The 12,012-nt window shown below is 34.4% G+C and overlaps 1 protein-coding gene across 4 annotated transcripts in view; it reads right to left on the reverse strand.

Moving 5' to 3' along the window:
* The window catches only part of UACA (uveal autoantigen with coiled-coil domains and ankyrin repeats), an 88,681-nt gene that overhangs the window by 37,100 nt on the left and 39,569 nt on the right, over nucleotides 1–12,012 (reverse strand). For all 4 annotated transcript variants that reach the window (XM_007479647.3, XM_007479646.2, XM_016427582.2 and 1 more), the window contains exon 3: nucleotides 2,592–2,680. In XM_007479647.3, the coding sequence (XP_007479709.2) occupies nucleotides 2,592–2,680 (89 nt within the window). The remainder of the gene's footprint in view (nucleotides 1–2,591; nucleotides 2,681–12,012) is intronic.

Below are 12,012 nucleotides of genomic sequence, written 5' to 3' on the forward strand. Positions count from 1 at the left end.
TGGACTTCCCCTTCTAATGGAGGCCTCCCCACTTTATTCCTGAAATACTTAGTGAGCCTCCTTCTGTTTGGTCTTTGTCCCTCAAGTCTCCCCAGAATCCAGTGCATCCTCATTTTATCTCACTGCCCCTCACCCCCACTCAATGAATTCCATCCAAGGGCTCCCTATTATCTCCAAGATAAATGTAAAATCCTCTTTTTTGGCTTCTAAAACCCCTTATAACATGACTCCTTCTTTCCAATCTGCTTATACTTTATTTCCCTCTCCATATCCTATGATTTAGAGACTCCACAGACATGACAATCTATCTCTCATATCTCTGTGCATTTTCACTGGCAGTCAGTCCCTCAGGTGGGGAATGCTTTCCCCTCTTGTCTGGGCTTAGTTTCCCTGGCTTCCTTTAAATCTCAGATAAAATCCCAATTTCTGTAAGAAGGCTTTCCTGGTCCCCTTAATGCTAGTGACTTCCCTCCAAAATTACCACCCACTGATCTTACATGTGTCTTGTTTGTTCATAGTTGTTTGCATGTTGTCTCTCCCTTTAGATTTTAAGCTTGTTTTTGTCTTTCTTTGTAAGCTCAGTTTTAACAAGATTCATAGCACACAGTAAGAACTTAATAAGAGATTATTGACAAACTGGCTCCCATTCCTGGAATGTGCTGCTTCTTTTTCTTGAAAAGTTATTTTCTTCTTTCAAAGATCTGCTCAAGTGCCATCTCCTCCATGAAACCTTTCTTGGCCTTCACTCCCTTTTCTTCCTCTTCCTCTGCCCTTGCTTTATTTTTTTCATCAAACTTTGGTATACTTATCTGTGCACATATTGTATCCCCCTACAAGACTATAACTTCTTTGAGAGCACGAATGGCAGGATATTGGTTTTTTGGGTTTAAGATTTATGCATATCCAGAGCCTAGCAAGGCACCTGCATAACATACTTGCTTAAATATTTTTTTGATTACTGAAGCAGAAGTCATCTGAGAATGTTGAAAAGGATGTAATTATTTCTGCCTAAAATCACTTTTTCTGTCCACACTCCATCTTTTCCTAAAAAATTTTTTGTCTATCCTTCAAATGCAACTTCTTTCATGAAGACTTTCCTGATTCTCCCCAATCAGATATAAGATCTTTCCTATACACTCTATCACACTGTCTCATTACAGTAAATTGTATATTTTTCTTATTTTTACTAACAAAATGTAAGATGCTTCAGGACACAGTATATCTCATTCATATTTATATCATCCCCAATGTCTAGAAGGGTCACATATAAGGAAGGTACTAATTTTTTTTTAACAGTTGACATGTAGCAATATTTATGCCACAAATCTAGCTTGAGTAACAACTGAAGACAGTATGTAATGGTGATTGGTTTTAGATATATAAATATTTATTTTAAAGAAATATAATTTCAGGAGTATGAATTAGCATACCAAAGGATATATGCTGAATATAACAAGGAAAAAGTCTTTTAAAAAAGAGTATTTCAATCAGTCTTTAAGGAGGTAAGGAAAAGAGTTTAGCTTGCACAAGTACTACGTTGGTGAATCCCTGCCATGTGTGTTGGAGGGGTCTGCTCCCTTCCCCTTCTTCACCGTGTCTGAGAACATCACCCTCCCTCTGTCCAGCAGCCCAATGGGAGCACTTCCTTTCTCCCCTGTCTGGGGTAAGGGGGCAGCTCACATGCAGCCAAGATGCAGTTTGGGCACTCCGTCTCTAAAAAATTCAACATCACTGCACTAGTAGAAAGAAAGTATAGGCCTAAAAGGTAGCATGCTTAAGACGAGAGGTCAGGAGAGTATTAGTTATAAAAGGAAACAAAGCCAAGGTAGAGAAATCTGGAGAGTGAAGGTATGCCTTCCAGAGTTCTGAGGAAAGGGAATGGTTGGAAGAAAAATGTTATCTAGCTTCCTTCAAGTTGTTATGCCATTGTGCATTGTGCATGCAGTTATAAATGACTCTTCATAACTCTGTGGACTATATGTCTATAGGGTTTTCTTAGCAAAGACACAAGAATGGTTTGCCATTTCCTTCCCCAGTTGATTAAGGTAAAAACAGGTTAAGTGACTTGCCCAGGGTCACACAGCTTAGTTAAATGTCTGAGGCCAGATATGAATTCAAGTCTTTCTCATTCCAGGACCAGTGCTCCATTCATTAAGCCATCTTAGCTGTTCTTTAAGTAACTTTATCTAATGCTTCTTGAACAAAGGTTCTTGATCTTTTTTTTGTGTCATAGACCCCTTTCACGATCTGATTAAGTCTATGGACTCTCTCAGAATATTTTTAAATGAATAAAAACACATGGACTTAAAAAGGAAATCAATTCACTGAAATACAATTATAAAAATATTTTTCAAACAAGTTTGTGGACCCCAAATTAAGAAGTTCTGTTTCAGAGTATATCTGACTCATCTTGCTACTATCTGTCTTTCCATTTCTAAATAATGTAAATATTGATGTGAGACTGTATTTATGATATTTTCCCAATTATTTAAAGCTAGAAAGTTGTCTCTCTTTTAAAAAGTCTAAGTAAGACAATCAGTACCTTACAAATTATTGTGCTCTACAAGTAAATTTTAAAGAAAACTTAATACCTGCAATATCACTGGCAGTAATGTCAACTCCATGTACAAGTATAGCATTCAAACACTCCAAATTTCCCTTTGATGCGACAACATGGAATCTAAACAAAAAGGAAAAAAATTATAATATTGCATATGTAATGCCAAATAAAGACCAAAATATTGAAATGATGATATTGCATGATAATATATAACTCAGAGCAAACTTCTTGCCAATTCCAGGAGGGGGAGGGAAGAGTAGAACAACTTGCTTGCCAGTTCTAGGAGTAGGGGAGAAAAGGGAGGGAGGAAGACAAATTGAATCATATAACTTCAAAAAACTTACATGGAAATTTGTTAATACATATAATTATAAAATAAAATCTCTTTAAAATAAAAAATAATGAAATCCTATTTTATTATAACATAGATCTAAAGTAAATCTGAAGATAGTACCATAAACTTCTCTGCTTTAAAGTCTACATTAGTGCTCCAACCATTGTGGAGGGCAATTTGGAATTATGCACAAAGGGTTTAAAAGAATGCTTACCCTTTGATCTAGACATACCACTGCTAGGTTTGTACCCCAAACAGATAATAAGGAAAAAGACTTGTATAAAATATTTATAGCTGCGCTCTTTGTGGTGGCAAAAAATTGGAAAATGAGGGGATGCCCTTCTACTGGGAAATGGCTGAACAAATTATGGTACCTGATGGGGATAGAATACTACTGTGCTGAAAGGAATAATGAACTGGAGGAATTCCATGTGAACTGGAATGACCTCCTGGAATTGATACAGAGTGAGAGGAGCAGAACCAGGAGAACATTGTACATAGAGACTGATACACTGTGGTACAGTCGAATGTGATGGACTTTTCTACCAGCAACAATACAATGATACAGGACAATCCAGAGGAACTTATGAGAAAGATCGCTATCTACATCCAGAGAAAGAACTGTGGGAGCAGAAATGCAGAAGAAAAACATGTGATCAATCATGTGGTTCTATGGGGATATGATTAGGGATTTAATGTTAAAGGATTGCTATACTGCAAATATGAATAACATGGAAATAGGTTTTGAACTATGATATGTGTATAACCCAGTGGAATTGCTTGTCAGCTCCAGGAGGGGGATGGAAAAAGGGAGGAAAAAAATAAATCATGTAACCATGGAAAAATATTCTAAAATTAAAAAAAATATAAAGTCTACATTAAACTTACTCATTTTTAAGTAAGATGAAAAGCTCCCTAAAATGAAACACTGCAAAAAAGGTAAAGGTTATACTTTTAAACACATGCTGTATAATACAGAAAATACACACATACACACACACACACACACACAATCCACTCCCAATATTTAGTCTTTTTAACTACTTTAAATACTTTGACTTTCAAACACCTTACTCAAGAACAAACAAAGCTGGCAAAATAATGTAATTTGTGTTAATATGGCCAATTTCATGTGCATATGGAATCTTTTTTAGGTAGGGAAGAGGGAAAAAAGACAATCTTGGATTTATTCTCAACTTTAAGTATTAAGAGAAAATTTAGGAGGAATCTTGTAATGGAAAAATATAATTTGAGAGAACTTAGATTCAATTTCCAGTTCTGTCTCTTTCCATCTGACCCTTAGGGAAGTCATGTTACTTTCCTAGACCTCGTTTCCTCCATCTATATATTGAGGACTGAGACTAAACGATCTCTAAAGGCTCTTCGAACACTAAAACCTATGATGATAGCTTGGTATATTTCAAGAATTAAATACCTGGGATGGGAAGGAAGGAGAGAAGACATGGGCCATGCCTAGATAGCTCCACCATAGGCTCAGAAATATACTGAACAAGACCAATTTGACCTATAATTTCATATGTATAGAAAACTCTCAGGTAAGAATATCATCTACCAATATATATATAGGGACCTTCTCTAAAGCTTATAGTCTTAGAAAGTTTCCTGGAACACAGAGGTTAAATAGGTTATCCCCAGGGCCACTTCATTATGGCCATATGCCAGAAGGAGGAAGAGGAGGGGAAAGAGGAAAAAGGAAGGAGAGGAAGGAAGCAGGGGAGAAGGATAGAAGAGAAGGAAAGAAGATAGAAAGAAGAAGTGGACTAGTTTAAAAAAAAAAAAGCCTTGCTTCTGCATCCTGAATCTCATCACTTCTGTCAGAAGATGAATAGCATGTTTCATCATCAGTGCTCTGGATTTATGAACTGTCACTGTGTTGCTTAAAATTCTCATAATTTTAAAAATTGTTTGTAGTATTGTTATTATTGTATAGTTCTCCTGGTTTTACTCATTTCATTCTTCATTAGTTTATATGTTTTCAAAACTGATCATTTTTATAATATTAATGTTATAGTATAAATTGTTTTTCTGGTTATGCTTACTTCTTTAACAGTTCATACAAAATTTTCCATGCCTCTTTGAAATCATATTTCTTCTTTTCTTATATCACAATGATATTCTACATTACTACAGCTTGTTCATATAGACCACAATCTGTTCAGCACCACAATCTGTTCAGCCTTTCCCCAATATATGGGCATTACATGAGTTTCCAATTTTTTTGCTAACACAAAAAGGGGTGCTAAAATATTTTTGTACATGTAGGATGTTTTCCTTTTTCTTTAAAGTCCTTTAGTTTTGGCCTAGCATATGTATGTGGGACAAAGGGCATACAATATTAAATAACTTTTTTGCATATTTCAAATTGCTTTCCCAAGTGGCTGGGCTCCTTCACATGTCCACCACCATGTGCCTGTTTCCCCACAATCCTCCAAATTTTCTTTTGGGGGGGGTGTCATCTTTGCCAATCTGACAGGTTTGAGGTAGAACCTTAGAACTGCTTTAACTTGTTTTTCTCTATCAGTGTTCTGGATCATTTTTTCAAGCCTGTAAATAGCCCTGGTTTCTTCTCTGAAAACCTGCCTTTTCATATCCTTAGACCATTTATCAATGGGGAAATGGCTCTCATTCTTATAAATTTGAAGTTCCATACATACACACACACAAATGTGTATATATGTATATATGTGTGTGTGTGTATGTACATATACACATATATCTTGGAAATTAGATTTTAGTTGACAAAACTTATTGCAAAAACTCTTTTCCCAATTACCTGTTTCCCTTTTGTGATAGGACTAGTATTTATCTAATATAGCTTCCCTGATTTCCCTGACATATATTCCTTCTTCCCATGCAAACTAATTGGCCCAGCTTCCCTGATATAGTTTCCTGTTCTAGGCATTTAAAAAAAAAAAGGTCCTTGCCATTTGTGGTCAAGTGTCTTAGACTTGATGGGTGGTTGAGACCACAAAGTCTCTGAAATCTGATGACTTACTGACTAGACAAATTTTCCAAGTGGAGCCAAAGTAGAGGAGGGGATTCATTCGAAGAGAAGCTACATGTTACTATATCCTTATTGCATACTGTGTTAGAACAAAATAAACCTTCCCCTTTGCTAAATGTTCAGTCACTTCTGAATGTCTCATTTTGTCCCATCTCATCCTCTTGAATCTGGACTAAGAATATGTTGTCTTTGGAATTGTGGCTAAGACATCTTTTAATCTTCAACTTTTTTAGATCTGTTCATGCAAAAATGTTTTAGTTTCATGCAATCAAAATTATCCACTTTATCTTCTATCACCCTCTCTATTCCTTCTTTGGCAACTAAATTTTCTTTTATTTATAGATCTGATAGGTAATTTTTTCCACATTTCTCTAATTTCTTTATGATATAACCTTTTTGTCTAGGTCAGGTATCCATATGGAGCTCATCTTGGTATAAGATATGAATTGCTGTAATAAATCTAATTTCTTCCATTATGGTATCCAGTTTTCCTAGAAGTTTTTGTCAAATTGAATCTCTAACCCAGTACCTCAGATCCCTCTAGGGCACTAGGTTCATTTGCTTCTATTATATTGTATACCTAATCTGTTCCACTCATCTCTATTTCTGAAACTGTACCAAACTGTTCCAGTTAAACTGGGTTAATTGCCCTTCCCAATAAAAAGAAAATTCTATACCTTTGCAAAGGCTATCCCTTATACCTAGAATTTAGTCTATTCCCATTATCTACCTCTTTGACTTCTCAGCTCCTTTCAAATACCACCCCCTACAAAAGCCATCTTTGATGCCTTCCTTGCCCTCAACCCACTTCCTCCCTCTTTCACACCTCAAATTACTTTTTTATTAATTTTGCATTTATATATCTATTATATTATACATTATATATGCATTTATTATACATCTGTATGTATGTATGCTTCCCTAGTCGAATGTTAGATTATTTGACAGCAAAGTTTATTTCATTTTAACTGCATTCTCAGTTCCTAGCACAATATGTTACATAGAGTAGGAATTTGATAAATCTTTGGTTCATGTATCCATCACATTAAATTGTCTTCATTACTACATGACTAAGTTTTTCAGGACAATAGAAAATGATACTCCCTGCTCCTCCTCCTTATAGGCCAAATTGATATAGAATTTGGTGGAAAAATTTGGAAACTTTTCTAGAAAAAGAAGGAGGTGGGAAGTGCTTTTAAAAATGCAAAATAGTTTCCCTAGATAATGCATAAAGCAGACATTGCACTCTATTAAAACAATTTGTTTAGTTTCAGATGTCTAATGGGACACCAGATGAGCTAAGCAATGCTACCAATTGTTCAATGTGAATTTTTAAAGGAAGAGAACAAATTGTTTCTATGAAAGAAAGGCAAAGTGCTTCCAAAACAGAGAAGTAAATTCTGAGTTCAAGGATGCATATTTTCCTCAGTATTACAAATTAATTTGCTATGTAAATCTGGTCAAATCAAGTTCTCTGGCACACTAGTAAACTACTATTGAGATACATTTTAAATGTGTTCTCTACAGTCATGAAAGCAAATTCTTTTTCAAAATCTTAGTAGATGAAATTTGAAAAATCTCATATTTAAGCAATGCCATAATAATAATATATTTGCTAACATAGGCATGTTTTGAGCAGTAGATAATTGCCTGAAGACTGGAAGTAACTAAAACCACTTAATTCATTAGTTACTATGTAAGGAACATCTACCATGAATCCTGTTGTAAAAACCCATTTTGTAATGCAAATAATCACATACCTTCTTGAATCTGTTTTATAAATTCAGATTTTCATATGTTATACCTTCTTTGAAAGCAAGGCATATCAGTACTATGAATCATAGCTCATTTTTTAAAACCCTTCCTTTCCCTCTTAGAATCAATATTAAGTACTGGTTCCAAGGCAGAAGAGCAGCCAGGGCTAAGCATCTGGGACTAAGTCACTTGCCCAGGGACACATAGCTAGGGTTTGTCTGTGAACAGATTTTAACACAAAGACCTCCTCTCTTCAGGCATGGCATTCTATCCACTGACCCACCTAGCTGCCCCTGATTTTTTTTTAATTTGTTTTTGTTTTATGAAACAGGGTTAAGTAATTTGCTCAGGGTCACATAGCTAGTAAGTGTGTAAGGTTAGATTAGAACTCAGAAAAGTAAATATCCCTAACTCCTGCCCTCATGCTCTATCTGCTATACCTCTTATAACTAATCTTTTTTAATTTTAAAATTAAAATTCTTCTTTACTAACAGCCCAATTTATTTAGTTTCAAAGAAGTTACCTCAATGCACACTGAGATGCAATGGTTACTCAAGTTGTAAAAATAAAATAGTTCAAAACAAAATTCTATTCCTGTAATTTTAACTAAGATAGGAAATATATCTTAGTCTGTCAGGCTTGTCCCAACTACATGATGTTTTCATTAAAGAACAAGTATATGTGTGTGTGGGTAAAGGGTGGAGAAAGGGAAATTCTTATCCATGCACTTCTAAATGCCAAAAGTATATTGTGTAATTCCATAAAAGATGCTCTTTTGCTTCAAATTTACTGCCAACAACTATTTTTTCCAGGTTAAAAGTTCACAATTCATCAAAAATTACTTCTCAAGTATAACCACAGAACTAATGAATTCAAGTTTCAAAACTCAAACACACACATACACACACACACACACACACACACACACACACACACACACACACACAACTAAATTTAGAAACAAAAGTTTCACTGCATATCCCAACTCCAAATATAACCAGCCTTTAAACTGATTCCCTCAAACTTCCTACTTGAGTTCAGGAAGAAAAAACAAACAACATGTGGAAATCACTAGCAAGAATTAGATTATGTCAGTGTTTCCCTTCCTGAGTCCTATTGTTCTATGGCTTAAAGTTCAGGAGAACTAGAAAGAAGAAAAAGACTTGAAATTGATGACCTTATCTTTACAAAATTACCTATCTGATGTTCCCCTAGAATATGGATTTGGAATACAGTTCAGACTTTAAGCGGTGAGTCATTCCTAAAAGTAAAATATTTGAGCTCAATGGGGAAAAAAATATTCTGCCTAACATACATTCTTAAAGTACACTGTTATTTTACATTGCATTTTCCTTTATCTTTCTAAAATTCATTTGTACTTGCTTACATGTATATTTTGAATTTATATAGCTTAAATTTCTTATATCAACATCCTCTCCCTGAGTACAATATAAATGTATAAGCTCCTTTAGGGCAGGGTCTACTTCACGGTTTTTTGCCTCTGTCTTCCCAATGCCTACAATAATAACTGGATATTTAGTAAATCAGATATTTTATAAATGCTTGGTGGAAAAAGAGCCATATAATGATATCCTAACTAAATGGATACTTAGAATTATATAGCATGGGACCTATAATTGAAAATAAAATGTTAGGACTTAAAACATTAAGAAGTCCTTCTGAAACTCCTTTAGAGTTCTGACTTGAAGTCATTTACTTTTTAAAACTATGTCTTCTAAGGCCAAGAAAAAAAATATCCAAAGGTGAAAAGTTAGTACATTCTCTCCCCTTTTTAAAAAATTAAATTATCACATTATTTAAAAATGCTTAGAAATAAGAATACTTTTTGTGTTAAGGATTTTCTGGTTTCTCTTCATGGTCAAATTCTTCTCTACCATTCCTGTGGAGAACTCATTCAAAGATTATGATTTCTCATGTGGAACTAACTCTACTTTTTTCTAACTACTGCTTCTTTTTTTTTTTACCTCAGTCCTTTTGCCATTCTAAATCCCAGTACTCCAAATCCTTACATTTTTCCCCTTTTTTTGCCATCATCTATTTGTTTAAATGAAAAGCATTACTCTTCATACAACATAGGCAAAGGATCACAAAAATCACCAAATAATACAAATGGATATAGGATCACAAAGGATTTTAGGTTTTCAAATTAAGAGATGTTCTAGTCATTTTTAGACTTTGGTGAATGAACACTAAAAACAATTTTTCCAATCACGTGTCAATTCAGATATAGTTTTTTAAATGGTTGCTATTTAGAGGTCAATTTAATTACAAAATTACAGAAGGTTCATAATCTCCCTCAGGAGCCAATTTGAATGTTTCATTTACTTCTCTAGGTACAACTAGAATCCAAATCACTCTATTTTATGCCTCTGTGCTATTTTACTTTATAAGGCATTTTCCTTTCTTGTGAAGAAGTACTATCCCTAGTTTACAGATGAAGAAATAGGTCCACAGGGCTAAATTTCTTTGTCCCAGATCCATAACTTATTACTTGCATAGCCTTAATTTGGCCAGTTTCCAGTGCTCTTTCCAGTAAATTAGGCTGTCTTCCCTATCTTGCATAAATTCCAATTCTCTATATTCAATGATTTATATATGAAAAAACTTCTCAAAATCGTCATTATGAAAACATCTTAAAATCTTGAGATGAGAATCAAGACTTTAAAAGGCCAAACCAGCCAAATTCCTTAAACTTTTTCTTAAAAGAATGGCTTTTGGTAATTTTTGTCTCATTTCTCTAGACCTTTAATTCCTCCATATTCTCTGTGAAGGAGAATAATAAAAACAGGTATAGTATTCCAATAAAGTTCTATTTAATGCCAAATATAATGGAATAATTATTTGTAGTCCCTGTATGTTATACGTCTCATTCAATATTTTCAATGCAAACTCTTATCAAACAGAAAAGAAATGGTTATCTCGGCTCACTTGTAAGATCTATTATTTTTCTGGTGAATATTCTTTCTACCAATATGATTTACATAGCCCTTGTGCTACTCGATAAAGTTACTATAGCATAAAAAGTCATTAACTTGGGGCCCGACTAGAAGATCAGTGACTTCAAATTTAGCTGGTCCTCAAACAACAGATATAGAATCCATGGCTGGGTCTATGCTAAAAAACAACTTGACCAGGATCTGCCAGAATTGGTGGGCTAAACTTTCAAAATTCAAGGGACACTTCTACAGCACAATGGAGCATTACTTTATTGTAAAATTTATTTCCTCAGGAAGCTTAAAAATACCATTATTAGTACTGATTTTTCCTAAAGCTAGTAAAAAGGAGATATAGTACTGAAAGAAGATATATATATATATATATATATATATATATATATACACACATATATATATATTTCAAAAAGTTTTAGAATCATAGAATTTCAGAGCTGGAAGGAACCATATATAGTCACAGAGTTCTATGAACCATTTCACAAATGAGATAGGTAACTGAAGCTCTAAAGAATAAAAATATTTTGCCTAATGACACATGGCTAATGAATAGTAGAAGAGGGGATTTGTGATAGGAAATAAGATGAGGTAGAGACAATGTTGAACTTAGCCTCTGAAACACCCATAACTGAATCCTACTTCCTGAACTAACTAGCAGTGTAACCTTAGACAAATCCATCTCTAAGCCCTAATTTTCTCATTAGTAAAACAAGGGATTTGAACTTATGACATTTAAGGTCCATTCTAGCTCTAAATCTATGATCCTATGATTCCTTTAACCCACACCTTCTAACTCCAATTCTCATATTTGAATTCTCAATAATCCACTAAAATGGAAGAGAAAAATACAATAATCCTTTTTTGTTTATTTTCGGTCATGTCGCCTTTAGATTTAGCCAGTTTCTGTTGGAACACACTAAATATTCTTTTTATTAAAATTTGCCCTTTTAACTATGCTTTCTTATTCCAAAATTACCTTTCTCACAAGATTAGTCTTTTGTATAGAAGGAAAGTAAAAAGGTCACCAAGAAAAATGCACAAAGATAAGGAACACAGGCTTAAAAAATGGAGCTGAAGAGGGGAACTAGAGGGGAAGGTAGTACCTATATGCAAGGAAGACTAGGAGAGGGCATGAATGAGTGAGTCCTTCCTTAAATAAAGGTTCCAGGCAGGAACTCACCATTCAGAGGATGCACTAGAAGTATAGGCCTCTCTCATGATTCAGGTTGCTGACATCTTAAGTGCTGAATTTAGTGGGTTTCCACCAAAAGTTAACCACTCCCAAACCAAAATAGGTGTGGCTTACCAGAACACTTCAGAAAGGTGTTACAAGAAATAGTAACAGCACTCCACACAAATTACTTTT

This window comes from Monodelphis domestica, chromosome 1, assembly GCF_027887165.1.
Source record: "Monodelphis domestica isolate mMonDom1 chromosome 1, mMonDom1.pri, whole genome shotgun sequence".
NCBI classification, from domain to species: domain Eukaryota; kingdom Metazoa; phylum Chordata; class Mammalia; order Didelphimorphia; family Didelphidae; genus Monodelphis; species Monodelphis domestica.